General features: G+C 43.5%; 1 protein-coding gene and 1 long non-coding RNA gene across 2 annotated transcripts; both read left to right on the forward strand.

Moving 5' to 3' along the window:
• Positions 1-1,948: 1,948 nt before the first annotated feature.
• LOC129346291 (uncharacterized) lies at positions 1,949-5,284 on the forward strand. Its single transcript, XR_008598746.1, has 2 exons — positions 1,949-2,289; positions 5,113-5,284. It is a non-coding gene; the product is annotated as an uncharacterized LOC129346291 (long non-coding RNA).
• Positions 5,285-11,797: 6,513 nt separating this feature from the next.
• Positions 11,798-14,662, forward strand: HOXC11 (homeobox C11). Its single transcript, XM_055003640.1, has 2 exons — positions 11,798-12,479; positions 13,770-14,662. Exons 1-2 carry the CDS (start codon positions 11,798-11,800, stop codon positions 14,000-14,002), a joined length of 915 nt encoding a protein of 304 aa, XP_054859615.1. The 3' UTR covers positions 14,003-14,662.
• Positions 14,663-20,567: the final 5,905 nt, after the last annotated feature.

Consider the following 20,567-nt stretch of genomic DNA (forward strand, 5'->3'; position numbering starts at 1 on the left):
TAAGAGCAGTAGAAAGACACAGAGAAGCAAATTTCAAAGCCTTACACTAACACAAATAGCCGACCACACAATTAAGTGTGTTTTTACATATCTCTCTCCGCTCCCATTGAGTGTGGGGGAAAGGAAAGAAAGTCGCCCTTGGGCTGCCAAGATGTGGGAGCCGAGATTTAAACAGTCGCGCTTCCTTCCCACGCATACAGTACTTGGCTGCACAAATATACCTTCCCCTGTGTATACCTGCACACATCTCTATTTCTCTAGGTGGAGACTTGCATTGCAACCCTAAGAACGTTTTCCTGGGAGTAAGCTCCACTGAATAGACCCTGAGTAGACCTGTTTAGTATTGTTATCTTGGTCTCATCAAGTGGAGCTCTTAGTTTTCCTGTTTATGTCTAGGCACATAAACGTGTGCTGTCTGAATGTCTGTCTGTCCATGCATACACAGACTCACACAATTCGCTGCACACCCTCCCCCCAAGAACATAGATAAATAATGATATAATTCCAACCATATCTGTATGCCAACCTCCGCTTTTATGTTCCCGAAACACCGAGGTCAGGAATCATTTTTAAGTCCCCTTCATGCCAAGAGGTGAATTACGCACGTCCTTGATTCTCTCCCGCTGGAATTAATTGGACTTTAAAAAATTACTGTCTTGGACCGGATTGTGCCTTTCATAGTTATGCTTCTATTTAAACTATATGGCGCAAACCCCGTTTCTGAAACTATTGTTTTTAAGGGTTCCTGGACCCACTGAGCAAGATGTAAAAACTTGGAGTTTCCCAACAGCGCCAGCCAAAGCTAGCTTACCGGGAGAAATATTCCCATTGATGCCCGCGAGATTTAGTTCTGGATTTAGGATTTCCCTGCATGTTTTGGTTTCAAGGGAGTGGAATGGCTTACATGCGAGTAATTCGGCTTAATTCACCCGTTCATTGGGTCCCGTTAACAAAGGCCCTATTCCAAAACCTCCGAAACTTAGCAGAAAAATACATGCTAAATTGTCTAATACACTGCTAAAAGACAATCTGTTTTTTCCCTTTTCTCCCTCAGCGACCCCACCCCCTCCCTCTCACGCACACACACGCGGCTTAAACTCCCCACTTTAGCAATAAGTTCCCCCCTCCACCGTTTCCTTATCGAAGACAGGCCCCGATACAATCAGTTCCCAAATAAACTCCGAAGAATTTTAAACGTACGCGATGCGGATATCTTGGAAAACAAACAGAAATGTTTGGCTGTGGCATACATGGCAAGTGAATTTGGACATCCCTTCGCTTTCCTTTGGAAAAAAAAACCCCGAAGTCTACCGAAATTTCTTTGAATACTTTCGAGGGTCGCTTGACTCCTCCGAAAACCTCCTACGGATCACACAGCCGAGGAAAAGAAAGGATCTTTTAAAAAATTTTTTAAAAATGACCTATTGGGTTTAAACGACGGTGAGATGTTTACCGTCGCCATCACCAAACGACGTAAAAGAAGATCCAGAGAGATAATTTCATTAAAGGAAGCGCCCATCACAGCCTCCCCCACCCGCCCCCACATTCAACAACAGCAACATCCAATAGCCCTTTAATATAGTAAGCGGGAAAATGGGGGGGGGGCGCTATGTTGATTTCCAGAGATGAATCCCCCCTTTTCTCCCCCCCCCCCCCAATTCCCCGTCCTCTGCTGGAGTTTCGAGAATATTGTACCTCGTTCGCTGCCGCTTAAAAATCAGCCAAGATCTTAGCTTTCTGCGAGACCTTGCCTGGCCGGTGCTAATCTTTTTTTTTTTTGGTCGGATGACTTCTGTTTACAACTGTCTGTCTGGGTGGGCGGGAGCCGCCATTGCAAAGTGAAGGTCAAGTTAGCATCCTACCTTATATGGTATTCGGAGGTCCTCCATTTGCAATGGGTTTGTCGCAAGGGGGCTAAATGACCGTCGCTTGTCTGATTCACGTAAACATACCGCTCTCTTTTTCTTTTCTCCCCCCCCCCTCCAAGAACACCGTTCTTATTTGGGGGGCCGGGGGTTATCTGAATGCAGCCACCGAGATAAAGAGGAAAAGGGGTGGGGGAGAAAGGGGCAACTGTGTGGGAATGAGACCAGATCTGCTCTTGACGACTGCTCCTTGGAAACTTTTCTCTCCCCCCCCCCCCTTTGGATTGCAGACTTCAAACAAGCCCTCTTTCAGAGATGCAAGCGCGTCTGCCGTGGAGGAAATTAAACATCATAAAGAAAAGCCCAATTAGGGTTTAATGTCTCAACGTTGCTGTTTCCTCCAGAAAACAATGAAGTTCTCTCGGTAAGGAGCGGGGGGGAGAGGATGGGTATGGGGAGGGCGGTTTTAGATTTCCTTGTCCTAAAAGAGTCTTAAACGCGTGGTTCTTAAGTACAGGGGAGGCGGGTGGAAGAGGAGAGAGAGAGAGGGAAAATTATAAGTAAAAAATAGACACGAGAAATTAATGGATGTCTTTATGCTCGTGTGTGTGTGTGTGTGTGTGTTGGTCCTTAAGGTGCTACTCTATTCGAATCTTGCTCTTGTGTAAAGATAGTGTGTGCATGCACAATCCTTATGCGCGCACTCACATACACAGGCACGCACATACGAACGTACATCGTCACCACGTGGAAATCGCGGGAGGCAAGGCGGCCTGATCATACTCTGCCCTTCCTTCTGGTATTTGGGTAAGGAGACAGCCGGGGAGGGTGGGTGGCCGTTTCCATGCATAGCCGATAAGGGAATATCGCGACTGGGGTAAAGGCTGGGCTGGCTGGAGGGATAGAGAGAGGCTCGGTCCTTGCACCAAAGAGAGCGCCCCCCTTCTTTCCAGTGGAGAAGCTGTTTTCTGTAGGGCGCAAAAGAACCTGAGTTTCGCTTGCTTGCAAACCAGTAACAGAAAAATGGCTGGTTTGGACAGAGAGAGACATTTAAATCTCTCTCTCTCTCTCTCTCTCTATATATATATATATATATATATAATTTATGACAATTCAGTCGTACCCGTGGTCGCCTCCATAACTTTGTATACATCCTCAATTGCGGCTGCGATCCTCTAAAAAAGAAGAAAAACGCAAGCTGCAGAAAACAAAACAAAGGGGAGGGGGGAAACCCCAATCGCTTACTTGAGAGCAATTTACATGGAAATGAATCGGACTTTCTTTCCAAGTCACGCCATTACTAATACATAAATAAAACATGCAGTTCCCCAGCAGATATCACTGGGGCTAGATCGAAATGACTGGGTCTTTGGGCTCGACTGACTGCGAAGTATGCCTCTAAGACGGCAACGTCGATTTTTCTGCTGCCTGCAAAGCGCCAGAGACTGAATGTTGTTGTTTTTTTTTTTTTTGGTAATGATGCTTTTGTGGGCAGGAGAGGGGGGAGGTGGAGATCTATCTAGACTCTAGTCCATTAGATAAATGAACAGATTTTCCAACACGACAGTTTCTAAAGCCACTTAATCTAGACTATGTGTGTGTCCTCTCAGACTAATGCCAGATGTGCCTTTTTAGCTTGGCCCCTTCTCGTTTTGGAAATTTCCAACTTGAGCTTTGTTTATTGGGGGCTGGAAACAGGGGAGACGTCCCCACTCCTTTGCCCGGCCGGACAGCATGCATAGCAGAAAGAGGTCCACTTTAAAAAGAAATCAACACAGAACACCCCGAGAGTTCCCGTCTTCTCAGTCTTACCTCTGCTGTTAATTTTAGCCTTATTTCCCTTCGGATGTCACCTGCGAGTCATGTTAACTAGGTAATAATACAAATGTCAACAGAGCGCTATTCTATGCACACTTATTTGGACACACTGGAAGTTGCTTCTCAGTAAACAGGTTTAAGATCGAACTGTTTAGTACTGAAAGATGGAGGGTGGGGACACCATTGCGCTGTAGTTGCTAAAAGCTGGCTCTTGCCTTCTCACGCTGAAATAAGTTCAAAGCCGGATCTTCCCCCTCCCATTTTTCATCTTGCTAAATTAACTACTCCAAACATTTAGAATCCTATATGCTTATAAACTGATTTCAAGAGCTGTGGGAATATTCCGGGACTAAATTTAACATTGGGGAGGGGGATATAGACAGAGAGAAAGAGAGACAGAGAAGAGGAAAGAGGAGAGGAGAAAAAGAAAGAAAGAAAGAAAGAAAGAAAGAAAGAAAGAAAGAAAGAAAGAAAGAAAGAAAGAAAGAAAGAAAGAAAGAAAGAAAAAGTTATTAGTCGTCTAATAAAACAGGGAGCAGAAGTTAAAATATTCAGTTGGAAGACAAATGAATAGCTAATAGCCTGATGAGGTCAAAAATAACCACTTTGGAGGCCGGTTGATTTGGGGGAAGGGGGTTAAGGGTGTTCTTAATTTTTCCCATGGCCGTCAATTGGACATAAAAGCGCTTAACTTCGGTCGGATCAGGGCTCGCAATAAGTAATTTCCCTTCTGCGCCTTTTGTTCTCAGCCATTTCCAACGCATCCAGTCCATTTGAAGATTTTAATCTAAGTTGTCAAGGCGCCAGTTTAAGGCACAAAGCGAAAGGCGGCTAAATGCAGAGACCCACACCCACGTGTGTGCTGGGAAACAGGATCCGGTACTGTCCTGGATCTCTCAGAGTTTGTGCCCTGAGGAAGGGAACACCTGAAATCATGTACCGCTAACCTTTAAAAAAGAAACGAAAATGAGGGGTAGCCCTGATATAAGCGATTACCAACAAGGAAGGCGCTTTAGGTATCTTTTTAATTAGACATCGCTGAATATGAATCTTATTCAATCTTATTCAATCTTATTCATATTCTGAATTTCTTAATTTCTATAATAATAATCTTAATAATATTATAATAATAATCTCAATAATCTTAATTTCTAAAGATGCCGTCCAGGGGGCAAGGCATATTAAATTATTTCCAGAGTTCTGTGTTTGCATATAATTGAGGAACTCATCCAGTGGTAAAGAAACAGAGACCCCGTCCTCGTGCGCAGGCGCACACTCTCCCATTCAAACAAAGGGACTGATATTTCATAGCGTCGCCCCAACGGGCTCTAAAGCAAAGTAATGTGCAATCTTTATGGGGGGGGTGGGGGCTCTGTGTTTGCAGAATGTCGCCATATAACTATCCCAGGCATTTTTTTTTTCATTTTAGGCTGATAAACGTGGGTGCTGCTGGAGCTGTATCCACTATTACTGGCCTACATTGGGGAAGGGGGAAGAAAGCTGTTGAAGATTTTTTTTCTCCCCCCTGTAAAAACGCCGAGATTTTACTTTGATCATGGTGTGCCTGATGGGAGTAAAGCTCCCTGCTGACTGAAATAGAAGATATGCAGGTATCGAGGTTTTGTTCTTGGGGGAAAAAATTGAATCTTCAACTCACACCACCAAGATGAAAATGGTCTTCTATAAACCTTTCGGAGAAACGCCGATCACTGGCAACCGACTTCATGCAATCTACCTTCCCATGAAAGTTTATATTGTGCATGACGAGATATTTGCTAATAAAGGCTCGGGTGGGAAACAACATTTTCCTAGAGGAAAGACGGGGCTGTATATGCTCTCTTGTATTCGTCAGGCTTCATCAGCGGAAAATAAAGCGTTTTGAATATATGCAAGTCTAGTGTGTGTTTTATATATATAAAAAATATGATTTAGGATGTTTTCTGCTTTTAAAGGGTTTCCCCCAAAGGCTTGTATTGCGTGTTGTATTGTATTATGAACGGCCCTTTTTGTTTTTTATAGAACACAAAGCGCTTATAATTTTTTTAAACAAAAAAAACCTCCGATGTGGGCTTTGAAAATTGACTTCTTAAACCAATCGTGAAGCTGCCTTTCCTTTGCAGAGCAAAATAAGCCATAGGTCCATTGGTAAACTCCAGTGAACTTGGACAACTCTAGTGGACAATGCTAAGGTTGGCCTGTCCTTTCTGTCTGTCTGTTTTGATCATCAAGGAGAGCTATAATCACAGATACAGAGTATACACTTATATATATACATAGTGGGAGGTATCGATAAGTAATACGTTTCCTTATTCTTTACTGACTGTCCCTCTCTTGAGCTTGACAGTTCATAGAAACTATAATGGAACCCAACCGGAGGAGCCCTGAATTCTCTGTTGTGGAAGACAAACTGCAATGCTGTGTATGCCTCCATGGCAGCAAGCACGAGGGATTTCCGTGGGATTTACTTCCAAGTAAACCTGCCCAGGCTCAGGCGGCCATTCTCGCTTACCCGAGTCCAAGCAGAGGCGCCCTGGAACAGAGCCAGGCAGAATTGACTATTGACTATTCCTTGCAATATGCCAAGGGTCATTTGCAATTGGCACAATTATGGCGGTTTATATTACATCAGTAATGGCCAGAGGAAAATTCGGTGTGGGACCTCGAGTCAGGTAGCCCTCGGAGCAGAGAGGACGCCCTGCGTTTACTTTGTGTGTGGCTGGGAAGCATAAAGCCTATCAGCTTCTATCTTTATTAGGTCCACATGATTTTGAACTTGCAACCTCGGTCTGGGGAAGATCCGAAACCCCCTTTCCCCGCTTTGAATCGTTCGCAGCTTATGAAGTCGTCTTTAGTAGGCTGGCTTTTATCCAATTAAATTTATCTTTGCCATTGGGGGACAATAATATTTCCAAGGGCTTCCTACTTGTAGCTATTGTCTCTGGCCCCGGATTTCCTGAACACACAGGCAGCCGAGGATAATCTTCTTTACTGGCCTAGGTCCCTAGTACCCGTTGGCTTGATTTAAATGCATCCGCGTATTTTATTTTTCCTTAGGAAGTAATTATTGTTGTCCCGCACCCACCCACCCCAATTATAACAGAGCCATATCATTTCTAGGCTGAGATCCCAAGCACATTTACTTGGGAATCAATGAATAAGGAAGTCCATTCAGACGCATAGGCCAAACGGGTAGGTCATACCAGTTTGGAGTTATTTAACCCAAACAAGGCACTCAAACGGGGGTCCTTGAAAATATCTGGGTGGCTGCCTCTCACACCTTTCATCCTTAGCTTCATCAACAAGGAACTTTTTCCTACATACTTGGTTCTTGTGTTTAATGACTGACAAGTTCAGTGCTCTGGCTTCATCCCCAAATTTGTAGAAAAGCCAACCAGAAAAGTACAACACAAGGAGATGGAAAAAGGCACTGTGTTTGAACACATTCGCCAATCAGGTCTCTTACTCTGGCATCTTAAGGATGTAGGTAGTATATATATGGCTACATTATAATGCTAGGGAAACATACGCTTATAACTATATATTGGTTTGTGTGTGTGCATTCACACACACGATTCCATCAATGTATGTAGGCATACACTGAATAGTGAAAACTTTTTTCCTAAAGTCGCCATGAAGAGCTTCTCAAGAAAGATATGGAGTTAATCATATGGAGTTTGACATGCTATATTGTTGTTTGAGTAAACAACTCTTCAAGGCAAATTTTCGAAAACTAGTTTTTAGGGGTTTGGTCCTAAAAGCTAATCGAGTTTTAACACTAGATTGCATGCGTCCTTTTCTTTCTCCGTTTGATAACAGAACAGAGAGTCTAGTTTACGTATGACAAATGTTAATTTGAGTACACATCCAACCTGGGCATCAAATAAAGTTCAGTCTCCATTTGCTAATGGACACAAAACCCAGCGGTTATATTTCTTTGGCCATGTCAGCCACCCATAACTGAGCAGGGTTCTTTGAAAGTTAATTGGTGGACACAAAGAAAAAATATTTCCTAGAAAGTTTTGCCCAAATGGATATTTTAGTTCTCCTCCACACATAATTGTAGGATGTACTTGAAGTGTCCTCATTATTATATCAAGTAAATGATCTGCCGGTGTGTGATGGATATTAATTTTTGAATTAACATTGAATATCTGTGTAATGGCTGTGAAACACGCTTGAAGAGTTACAAACAGCCACCCAGATTCATATGCATTTGTCTAATTGCACAACTGAAGCCCGTTTGCCTCTTCTTTCTTTCTTTCTTTCTTTCTTTCTTTCTTTCTTTCTTTCTTTCTTTCTTTCTTTCTTTCTTTCTTTCTTTCTTTCTTTCTTTCTTTCTTTCTTTCTTTCCATATCAATAAGAGCTCATGTCTCCATTCAAACAACTTTGAACACTCTTTCAGAGCAACTTTCTTGGTTGGAATGTTTTAATACTGCTATAATAATAAGTGTAATCCTACTAATGATAATAACCCTGATTATTGTTATCAGTATTGTGGCTGGCATTAGTACTAGTACCGCTATTATTGCTGATATTGTTATTATTATTGTTATTATTACCATTCCTATTTTTCTCCCTACATTTTAAATAGCCATTAAAAAAAATTGTCATTCTTGGCAGCTATAATGAAATCTATCAACGATTAAAGAACTCAACAGACCCTTTAGTTTATTTGCTTTATACTCATTGCCCCCCCCCCCTTTTAAAGTGGAGACCAAAAGGAATGTGAGATTTCCAGCCTTCATTCTTCTGTTTTATGGTAGTCAGGGAATTGACTTCGGTGGTTCAAATTCAAGGGCTGCGGCTCCACAGCTGTCTTTTCTGTGCTTCTTCGCAGGAAGCCGACAAATCCTATACTTTAAACCGGGCTTTCAAGAACACAACGGCACGGAGGCTTGCCTTAGCTTATATCTACCTATTAAGAGCAATAAATTATCCGCACACCTAGATCCTGTGCGTTATGCCGCACAAGCGTTCAGCAGCAAGCGTTCAGCAGCTTCATTGGCGACTAAGATCTTCTCTTAGTCGCCAATGAAGCCCAATAAGACTGAGAAATAATTCTGCCCCTCTAAAGGGAGGGGGGGCTAATGAATTCTGCAATGGATGTTGGAGCATCTTTCTGGCGCCTCAACGCTCTCCCTCATCATTGCAAATATGGTGACTTTTTCACCACCCGGGCAGGTTCCAACGACTTGGGAGGGAAAGAGTGGGGAGGGGAATCATGGCCCTGGTAAATAATATCTTTATTATTGTGATTGGTGTGAATATTGCTCCGTAAAAGGGCAGGTTGAAGGCTGCCTGACACTTTAATTAAAAGTTTTCTCCAAAACAACATCCAGCTCGTAAAAACAGGGGAGATGATGGAGCCAGTCTTTCCCTTTCCTTGCTTTTTCTTCCTTCTTCGCCATTGCAATGAGGTGTGCTTGGAAAGCCAAGAAGAGTTTGAAACGGTGACCATGGAGAATATTTATTATTATTATTTTCACGCTGTTGGGAGAGCTTCTCTCCCAAGGGAGAGGATTCAAACCAGCAAGGATTACCCCATAGCTATGGATGGAGCGAGAATAAAATTCAGGTTCAGGTTGGTAACATTACTTAAGTCAAGGTAAAATGTTCGAGACGTCGTGTTTTGGTTCGATGACGCCCGGAGGATCTCTAATGAATAAATTAAATTCAAGCTATAATCCAGGAGATCGGTTGAGGGTTCGCAAGCAATACTGCAATCCCTCCCTTCCTTCTTCCGTCTTCCCGATTTCTTTTAAGGTTTTTGGTCTTTCCTCCGTCTGTTCTTTGGGAACATGCTGAACTTCTGAGCGCCTTGCTTATTAATTTCGTGTTCTGTTCTGGTCTCCCCACTCATCCTCTTTTCCCCCCCGGGGCGTTTGAAAGAAACTTACGACTATTACCATTCTGTTGCAACCAAACCAATTTTACCTGCTGTTCAGACACTACCTGCTGATATAAAAGGCACACGAGCTACCTATATTTTTAAACTATTTTTTTTAAAGAGAGGAAGCAAATGAGATCATCTTAGATCCCTTTGGTAACTTGCCTTTCTGGAACTGAGCTAAAAAAAAAATCTTTGCAAAAGGCATAAACAGTTCTCCCCCCAACATATTATTATATACCAGTCGGTTCCGTTTCTGGACTTTGTTATTTGTTCTCAAGACTTTATTTTACTGCAACACGAATTGACAGGGTATCACCAGTAAAGTCGTTTTACCCTTCTGATGCTGTGTGAATTTTGTTATGAGGCTTTTAAACTGTCCAGCGCTCGAGCCAGCGAGGAAGGTTAAGGAGGGAGGATTTTATGTAAACAAAGCAAAGCCCCCCCCCAATCCTTTCACAGAACAGTGTAATAGAATGAAGCAAGAAATATCAGCGAAGTGATCGCTCTTAAAATAAAATACAATAAAATAAAGGTTGAGAAGACAGAGATATGTGCAAGGGTGCAGCAGAACAAAAGTGTGGGACGTAGGATAATAACATCTAGTGGAAACCAAGACATTTTCTTATGACGGATCAATATTATTATTATTATTATTATTATTATTATTATTATTATTATTTACCAAATGGGTGACACTCTGTCCAGAAGCCAGATCTGCTTGATGGGTGAGCTTGTGTGCTCACGATAATCTGAAAGATAGAAGAATTGTAAGCACACACCCTTAGTTAGGGATACTTGGACGGATACACAAACAATCTAACAACCCTCCGGATTCTTGACATGTCTTGTCCAACATGGCTTTCCAAATTCTTGTTAGCAGAAGAAACTTTAGGTTAACAATTGGCTGAATGTCATATAGGGGATCCTTCTTCCAGCTCTAAACATGGCAAAACACAGAAAAAAACTCAAAAAGCACCAAAAGCAAGTACAGATTACTTTTTTTTTTTAATTTTACCAACATCTCACCCACCCCCCTTTCCTTTTAATTTTGCGGGCGGGCTAAAGGTCGCAAGGCATTGTGAACGTACATTGATTGACAATAACCAGCTGCATTAAATATTCAATATACCACTCTTACATAATAAATATTTAACCAAATGTTAAGAGAGACTTTCGAATATTTATCATCGGTCGGCGACTTAATTCATGAGTTCTATCTATGCCTTGGCCTGTACCTCTCTTAATTTGAATGTCCCGAAGTTGTTAAGACAGGCCTCAACGGGTGCAAGTTTGGGGCTTAGATAACCCCAAAGTTTGAAAGTTTACTGTGCTTTTTGGCGCTGCAGCAGAAGGGTACATTCTGTTAAGAAAACAGGGTTTCTGAGATACATATGGAGGCATCTAGTTAATCAATAGAAACTTGCTAATATCTATCTATCTATCTATCTATCTATCTATCTATCTATCTATCTATCTATCTATCTATCTATCTATCTATCTATCTATCTATCTATCTATCTATCTATCTATCTATCTATCTATCTATCTATCTATCTATCTCTAAGTTCCCACGCACAGTATATGGAGATAGGTCCGCCTTCCTCAAGAGATGTTTGAAAACTTACAGAAGAATCTTTAATCCAATCTCCTGAGCTTCTAATAGTTGGATCGACTTTAAAAAAAAGAAGAAACAGAATATGCTTGATCACGCCTAAAATGTGACTAGCATGGAAAGAAAGGGGGGGGAGTGAGAGAGGGAAAATTACACTTAACACATCCCTTAGACCCTCCCTTATTCCCCCACCCCTGAGCTTCCCCCACCCCATACCCATTTCCGAATCCTCCTGAACAACTGAAAGCAAAATCCAAATAGGAGAGAGAGAGAAAGAGAGAGAGAAGTTCACAAGCCACCCTCTCCCTGTCTGCTTTGAATGCTTACAGGGGGTGTGCCTCGAAGAAAATGAATACAAATCTGCGATTGATTTTCATAATGTTTCTGCGGTGTTTGAAAACCAATCGTTTGAACCTCTGAGATCTTACCTAAGTGAACCACTCCTACGCTTCTAAGTGCTCCAAACTGATATATGACAATATCTACTTTGGATCACGTGTCCTGGAGAGAGCGACTAAGACGGATAGCGCGTCATCTCGCCTTCCCAAATTTTTCCCCCACTGCACATCGGATCCAAAACATCTATCTATAGGAGCAAGAAAAGGAGAAACATGTTTAACTCAGTGAACCTGGGAAACTTCTGCTCCCAGTCGCGCAAAGAGCGGAGCGCTGACTTTGGAGAGAGAGCAGGTTGCGCTTCCAATCTCTACCTCCCCAGCTGCACCTATTACGTCCCAGAATTTTCAACTGTGTCATCTTTCTTGCCACAGGCCCCCTCTCGCCAAATCTCCTACCCTTATTCCACCAACCTCTCTCAAGTGCAGCCAGTGCGAGAGGTTTCCTACGGGCTAGACCCTTCCAATAAATGGCACCATAGAAGCAATTACGCCTCGTGCTATTCCGCAGAAGATCTGATGCACCGCGAGTGCATCCCCCCTTCCACCATGACCGAAATGCTAATGAAAAACGAAAGCGTGTACAGCCACCACCACCACCCAAGCGGCAACCACCCGGCGTCCACCGGCTTCTACTCCGGCATGAACAAAAACAGCGTCCTCCCGCAAGGCTTCGACCGCTTCTTCGAGAACGCCTATTGCGCCAGCGAGAACCCGCCGGAGACCTGTTTGCAGAAGGGCGAGAGCAAGCTGGAGACCGACTCCCAGCCCAGCGCGCTGTCATCCCGCGGCGACCAAGGCGGAGGAGACCCGGAAGACGAAGAAGAAAACACCAACCCGGGCTCCTCGGCGTCGTCCTCGTCTGTCAACAAGGAAGGCAGCAAAAGCAACAACTCTAGTAGGTAGAGAGAGAGAGAGAGAGAGCGCGCGCAGTAAATGGGAAAGGTTAAGGGACTAGCCCGCTGTTTTGTCGGTCAAATTTTATGTGGAGTTTTATAAGCATTCAAAGGATTTTATTATAACCTACAAAGCTCTTTCTTGCAACGAGAAGAATTTTTACGATGGGAAAGGCTCTGGGAGGAAAAATGGAGATGTTGGGCGCAGGCACAGTGTCTCAGAGTCTGTGAAATTTTAAAAGCGCGCCATGGTGACAAATATTAACTTTGATCATGAACTTTACATGAGCATTTTAAAAGGATTTGGGCCCGGGCTTCCGAGGGTAAAAGGCAATTGGGCAGAACACAGCTCTCGCTTCCTGTCCTCTCGAGGAGACGCTAAGAGATGCATGCCGGGGGGAGGGGGAGAGAGATTTTTGCTCAAAATCTATGTCTAGATTGAAACCGAGGTCTTTTCTGAGTAGGGGGAGACAACAGTTCCCTGCCAGCGAAGGACGGTGTTGTGTTTTCCCTACTAAAATGCATTGGTTCTTTACTTTGAACATCACTTTATTTTGCTGTCGAAAGTGTTTTATCTGAAAACGGCACAACTTTTTTTTTAAAGATGCATTTGCTGCCCCCCCCCCAATCTAAATCAAAGCAGCTAGTCTCGCATGTGTTCCCCTAGGAGGTCTGTTTATTCCCATTCATATTTGGTCGAAATGTTTAGTGCTGCGTCCACTGGTGGGTGGATGGATAGATGGACAGAGGGACAGAAAGACAGATGGGCAGTTCTGTTTGTCGCCTGGTGCACTTCCTTTTTGGCTGTTCAGCTCTGTTGCTTTGATTTTTGATTTGTCTCCCTGTGTGTGCCTGTGTTTGTGTGCGTGCAGTGAGTCTGCGGAGGGTGGCATTCCGGTTAATCAAAAACGTATGCGGAGCATAATGCCCAGTTCCTATAGCTGGAATGTTGCTCACGCTGATTCTATAGACTGCAGATGCGGTCTCTGAACGAGTGCTTTCTAGTCGCTCCGTTGTCGATTGCTGCAATAGCCAAGGTTGAAGCTTAGAAAGCCCCTCCACCCCCCACCCCCCCACCCAGCTCACATATTCCAAACGTAACAGGGAGAGCTGTCCTTATGCATGTGCTGTGCACACCTGCTAGCATCTTGAACATTGCAAATAATGTGCTTGTGTGGAGTGCATGAAAATGCGATTGGTGCGTGTGTATGGTGGGGATCTGTCGTTTCAGGGGCTTGGTTCTTTTCGTTCCCTCCTGGCTGTACTCTTTTTCCCCTCTTCTTCTCCCAAAGGTGCCCCCCGAACAAGAAAGAAGCGGTGTCCCTATTCGAAATTCCAAATCCGAGAGCTCGAGCGAGAATTTTTCTTCAACGTCTATATAAACAAAGAGAAAAGGCTGCAGCTGTCCAGGATGTTGAATCTCACTGACCGACAGGTTAAAATTTGGTTTCAGAACAGAAGGATGAAAGAAAAAAAACTAAGCAGAGACCGCCTGCAGTATTTCTCTGGAAATCCTTTGTTGTGAACTTCTTTTGTAAAAAGGCTCTCTTGCTTGTTGAAGTATGAAGACGGTACGCTGCACGCCCGGCTTGACCATGGAGGCGGCGAGCGTGAAGCCCTTTCCTTCTCTAGATTTGTATGTTTTGGGACCTGTACGGCTTCACAAATTAAAAAGGGACTCACAAGCTTTCCCCCTCCCCCATGACCTAAATGTTGAAAGGACTTGAATACTGTATGAACTTTTTTTTTAAATTTAACCTTTAGTGTTGAAGAATTGGATTTTTTTTATTATAATTATAATTATCTATTCTGCTCCATGGCCGTTTAATCCTCTATGTTGGATGGAAGAAAACCACAGCGCTGTGCTCCGAAACTCATTTTGAAATGTAGGTTGATGCTCTAGCTACTCAAAAGCGCCCCCCAAAAAGATTCCCTGACTTTTGCCGGGAGGAGGGCGTTGTGTGAGTGGCGCCTGCAGATGTGTGTGTATGGGTGGACACGTGTTCACCCACGTACACACGCACGCACACCCTTAAGAGGCCCAAGAGCTGTTGTTCCTTTGCAAACTTATTTAAGTAATCTTTCCAAGAACCGATATCACTCACATGGTGCGATTTCCATTGACCTCTTGTATTTTTTTTAAATATATATTCATATTCTATGCAGTCCCGGTTTGGGTTTTCTCCTTTTTTGCATCCTGGGACAGGGGACGGGGTGGGGGATGGGCAGGGCGGAAGGGGAATGGACGACAATAAATTTGCAATAACTGTCTCTTGAATAGTGTGTGAATGCATTTCCCCCCCTCGACGTGAGACCAGCAGCAACAGCAAAATCAACAACAACAACCAAGAACAACATTCGCAATTATAAATAAACCTTTGTGTATGTAAAAGAATGAATCCCGGGAAACTCTGTGAAATTCTGTGGCAAATAAAGACATTTCAAGCTGTTCTACATTATGATTTTATTTGACCATTTTATTAGTATTTCCCTCTTTAAAGGCTCATTGCGGTCAATGTGGTATGGACTTTCCTATAGGACTTTAAATACTGAAATGCTGAATGTGGGTGCATGTGTATCTACCTAGCTACACAAAACATCTCGATATTTAAAGTCCTATAGGAATATATATATATATATATATATATATATATATATATATATATATATATATATATATATACATATGCTGAAGTGGTACATAAATGAGATCTGGGCCGAATTAATATGAACCTTCTGCGTTTAACTAGACATTTGTTGTGGAGTCCATTGTTTTCATCATCGCATTTAAATTTATAGGAATTTCTTGGCCCAATAATACAGTTCAGTGCTTGGCTCCAGATGTCTTTGTCTGTTTTCCCAATGTGCTTAATCTTTTTATTTCTTTTCCTCTTTTCCTCTCCCTTCCCCCACCCCAATATATTGCAATATGCTAAAACGGAGCTTAATGAGCAATATTGCAATGCCTGCGTCGACGGTTTAAAAGCACGTCTTGGACTGCATTGGCCGAAAAGTCGACATTTCTGTAATGTCAAGGATAAGGTACTCCCCCCCCCCTTCCCTGCACAATGCACAAATGCAAAGTCAAGTCAAGTACTTAAATCCCTCTTTTAAACAAAACAAGTTCAACTCCGGGACACTGGATAGAAGCGCTGTTTTATGTTTACACAATAACGCCCCCCCCTCCATTTAAGAAACCTTATTGGCTTTCCGAGGGAAAGAAACACATAAGAAGACGCCTCCCGTCCAGTGCTTCAATTTGGGGTTCAATTTTTTTTTTTCAAAAATCGCGAGGAGGAAAAGGATTGTGATATGTGTGTGTGTCCCCCTTGGCTCTTGATGCATATTTGTGTGACTCACGTATGATGTCTCAGGGTGTTTCAGGGTGAACGGACAAGCAAAAACAAAATCCTCGTCCCGTCCACGGGCAACGTGTTTTGGTACGTGGTTTTAGATCGAATTCTGTTCAATGCGAATTCTTTGATGTTGTCTCTTGGGCTTGATTCGTCAGCAAGGAGAAAAGCCACAAGAATGTGCTTAGTTTGCAAGAAGGAGAGGAGGGGACCTCAGCCTAAGCGATAGACCCGTCTCTCCTTTCGCCATGATATTATCTGAAAGGGTGGTGTTAACAGGAGTGTTTCTCATTAAATGAGATGAGGGGGAAAGATTAAACCTCCCTGGGCTGCAACTGTTTGTCCCCCCTCCATTCCCCCTTTCCTCCTTCCCTCTTTTTGTTTCTTTCTTTTTTTAAAAAAAGAAAAATGGAGACATTTGCCAACACGAAAGCAAGGCCTGCATGCCCCCTGTCCTCTTGCTTAGCTTAAGCACTGGTGGCCTAATGCACCTATCTTCCCAGAAGGGATGGCTCTTGGGTGAGTGTTGTCCCAAGTATGTAGCAGAACCCAGGCAGACCTAACGCTTTCCCAAGCAACCTTTAGCAAAAACATGGGATCGACTACCCCACACCTGGTAACGTACAGTCCTGAGAAAACGAGATGGCGCATCACTCAGAGAGACAGCGGCCGCTCTTGAAGGAGAGATTGCTAAACCTTCCTACCATTAGGCAAAACTTAGGTGCAATAAGGTGCATATCGCCAGGTCGTAAGCCCACTTAAGATTCCCTAACTGCGGCGGTTGTCTGGACAAAGGGGGCGACTAGTCTAGACATTGTAATAAAGACTGCAGCACTAAACAGCTTAATTTTTCTCCCTTAATTACCCCCGTCTGGCCATAGAAAAAGACTTCCGCAGTAAATAGTAAACAAATAAGGGTGTCTTGGCTTAGCTTTCTTCCAGCTCTTTCCCCCACCCACACGCTCTCCCTTCCAACTCTCCCTCCCTCTTCTCCCCCCCCTCCCCGTTCCCCCTTCCCTTCCATGGCTTTTGCTGGGTCTGCGACACAATGAAACTGGAGGCCTAGTTCAAAGTTTTCTCGAGCTAAAATGGAATGCCAGTTGTAAAATCCAAGTTTATAGACCATGCGGGACTTTACAAGGGTATTAACCAGCAGTGCGAGGTAGGGATAACCCGTTAATGTCCTTTGGAGTTTTTTTTTTCCCCGGAGGGGGGAGAGGGTATTTAGCTGGGGGAGTAAGGTACCATTGTGCTTACGAATGTGGTGTAATTTTTAGCCCTGGAATGGAGTTTCCTGCTCCTCCCCTATCTAAAATTTGGGCATCTAAAGGGGGTAGGCGCCAAGGGTACTTTGGACACCGAGATTATGCTTGTTGCATGTGGGGGGGAGAGAAAGGGAGGGGTCCACAAGAAGAAAAAATGCGAATATATGATGTCTTTGAACTTCAATGGAGTCAAGTCCATCACCTTTAACCCTTTTGTAATAAACCGGAATAAGAAAGGGCTCAGTCCCTCTTTCGATGTCCCCGCCTACGGAGCTGGAGTAGGGGAGGAGGTGGCCAGAGCATTTAAAAAAAAATACAAAAATACAAATTTGGATCCAAGCGTGGTGTTTATGGTACTTAATATTTAACTCAGCCGCGCAGCGGTTTTAAGATATCTCCGAGAAGGTTAACACACATACAACCCCAACGCAAGGCGCATAGGCGCTTTATTATTGTTATAAACCTTTTGGTATCTTAACGCATGGAAAGTTTTTATAACTTTGTTTGGCATAAAAGTTTTACAAGCCCCCCCTCCCTCTCTTTCTCTCCTCCTGCTCCTCCTCCCGCCCCCCCTCCCTCCGAATTCCTAGCAGGCATTTGGAGCTTTGCATAAGACAACTTTATTTTTTCGCTCGGAAGGTCCGTCAGGATAAGCGCTCTCTCATAGGCTGGGGATCTCGGTGTAAAGCCCCGTTAATGATACACAGGCTAATTGCGAAGGACCTCTCGGTGTGACGTACAAACACACAGCCCGCGAGCCCGTTTCCTGCCCCTGCCTGGAGTCCTTCCATAACGTGTGGGAAGCTGCTCGTAGGAGACTTGGTTGTGAGATGTGAGGAAGGTGAGGGGCCAGTTTCTCGTTGTCTTCTCAGGACTGGGGCAGAATTTGGATTGGAGGGCAGGACATTTCTCTTCCACGTTGGGAGGGGGCAGTTCCATTAGCTTCTCTCCCCCCCCCCCCGCCTTTGAAATATGTATGTGGATTCCAACAGTTGGGAGAAAGTGAGTGGGTGGGCGCGCATCGGGATCTCTAGATACATGTTTTCCTTGTGGTTGTTAGGTCTTGAGGTCTGTTGGACAGGGCTGTTCACACGCACCCAGACCCCACCCCTGCGCTTATCTGCCAGGGTTCCCGGCTGCGTGTGAATATTCACCTCCTCTGGGGGTTGAGGGACATAAACTTGACTGAGTGGCAAGCGCAGGCTCCCGGGGTCGAGTCCTGTTCAGTGACATCATGCAGACAGAATAACCCTGGCCAGCAATCCAGCCAAGACCCTCAAGACAAATCGCCCTGGGCCAACCTGCTCATTGAATGGCCTCAAAGAACTCAGGTTAGTTTCGGAAACTTGGCCAGGACGGAACTGGAAAGCCCCGAGGGACAGAGACAGTGGCGTTGGCAAGTGGACTTGAAGCAAGCCATCACCTCCCTCCAGCCAGTCTTCGCTTGATTGCGGACCAGGAGGGGCGACTTTGTCGATCTGGTTGAGAGTAACTTCTGCGGGAGGCACCTCTGAGATGCGATGGAGACCTGTAAATAAAATACCTTCCTCTTTCCATTTGGTAGAGCGCTCTGCGGCTTAGAGACTCTTGTGGGTCGTTAACTGTTTCCCTCCCCCCCAACAACGCATAATTGAATGTACGATTAATTTTACCTCCTGCTTTTTTTATACCTCTGATGAGCACAAAATTAGAGAAAAGGGAGGTAGACTATTTAAGGCCTTTCTTTTTTTAAAAAAAAATGTGGATTTGTGGGTGAACATGTGTAAGCATTTGCCAGTTGCATTAGTTTGTACACGGGGGGCAACTCTTGTTTTCAGTCTAGTTAAGATAATTATACAAATGCGAACTTTCCCCCCTGGCAAGCAAGAAGGGCCACGCGCGGCTTTGAAATTGTTAGACACACACACACACACACACACACATCTCAAAATGGCGTCTCATTAAGGCCCTGTTTATACGCTTTTAATAAAGTGGGAAACTCTGTGGATGTTCAGCATATGTTAGAGTCAAGCACGGTCCTCTGTTTTTGATAACCCCCAGATTACGACACGAAACCACAAGAATGCGGTTTGCGCCTCCTAAGAAGCAAATGAAAATTGATCACAGTTGTTGAGGGTAGCCGAGCAAAATGTAGTTCTAATTCCTTTTTGGCAAAACAAAACAAAAAATTAAAATTAAAAAGAAGAAGAGGGGGTAAATGCAAAGATTTTTTTTTTACTTGTTTCTGGTCTAGAAGCACAACGAAAACGTGCACCTTTGGGTAGGTGAAAAGGAAGTTGGAATGCAAATATATATATACGTGTATTGAAAACTATTTAGAGGTACATGCGCAGACATTCTTTTTCGAATGTTTAAATGTAAATTACATGTCTTGGATTCTAATTCAATTGTGTCGATTGAATTAAAAACTCCCAATATACAGGGGGGTAAAGTCAGAAGGCTTTGTGCAAGTGTGCTTGTGTGTTTTGCAGAAGACAGACCGCTTACCAAACTCCTCGGAGCACGGAGAGTTTGTTCCGCACAAGGCAAAAACCTTTACTGAAATGCCAACGCGACAGAATCTCCATCACAACCTAGCGAAAATCTTTGGAACATATCGAGGCAGGAAACAGGCTTAAAGGGATCTATAATCGCGGTGTTATTTTAACCTCTCCCCCTAGAGAAGGAGACCACAACACCTATTGCGTTGTTAAGAAAAACGTGAAGGGGGCGGAAGGGAAAGCACGGGAAAGAATCCTTTTTTTTGGAAACCATCGGTGAATCCCTTTTTGCGCAACGTTTCCTTAAATGTACCTGGCGATAAGTCCAAAGTAGAGAACAACATAATGTACAAACTGGCTTTTTGCAACTTTTACAAAACTAATTTCAGACGTTTTATCATTTTTTCACACATGCACGTACACACAAAATATTATTTCCATTATCCTTTTTCTAGGGAAGCTTTCCCTTGTAATATTCCAGTTGAATCATTTCTAGGAACTCATACCCCTCAGATGTATTTTGGTAATACTTTCTTGTACCCTCTAAGAATCGAAGTACATAAGAGCATTGTGGATATGGTAAAGCATACTATTATGGCTTAATCCTTTATACGATTACTGACTTCGGCCTTTCATGTATGTTAGCAAGCTTATTTTAATACTTGCACCAAATAGTTAGCACTTATAAACTTGTCACACACGCAGTATTAATCCACAGACAGACATAGATAGGTATCTGTCTAGCAGTTCGACCTCTGTCTATGAATGTTTTGTATATTTGTCCATTTCTAAGTATTTCCAGGCCACCGTTTAACCTAAAATTTTAACCTGATCAGAAAAACAGAGATAATTGAACGGAGTATATAATTACTGACTCACCTTCTACTAGGGATATAGTTGTCTCACCACTCACATTATATGTGCTTAAGTTAAACTTAATATGCTAATTATGTCATGAACAATTTCACAGTTCATTTTTTTCCAGTGATAGG

The sequence above is a fragment of the Eublepharis macularius genome, chromosome 19 (assembly GCF_028583425.1).
Source record: "Eublepharis macularius isolate TG4126 chromosome 19, MPM_Emac_v1.0, whole genome shotgun sequence".
Taxonomy (NCBI): domain Eukaryota; kingdom Metazoa; phylum Chordata; class Lepidosauria; order Squamata; family Eublepharidae; genus Eublepharis; species Eublepharis macularius.

Coding starts and splice junctions, on each gene's coding strand:
- HOXC11 (XM_055003640.1), top strand. CDS start 11,798: ATGTTTAACTCAGTGAACCTGGGAAACTTCTGCTCCCAGTCGCGCAAA. Junction 12,480..13,769: donor CAGCAAAAGCAACAACTCTA/GTAGGTAGAGAG, acceptor CTTCTCCCAAAG/GTGCCCCCCGAACAAGAAAG.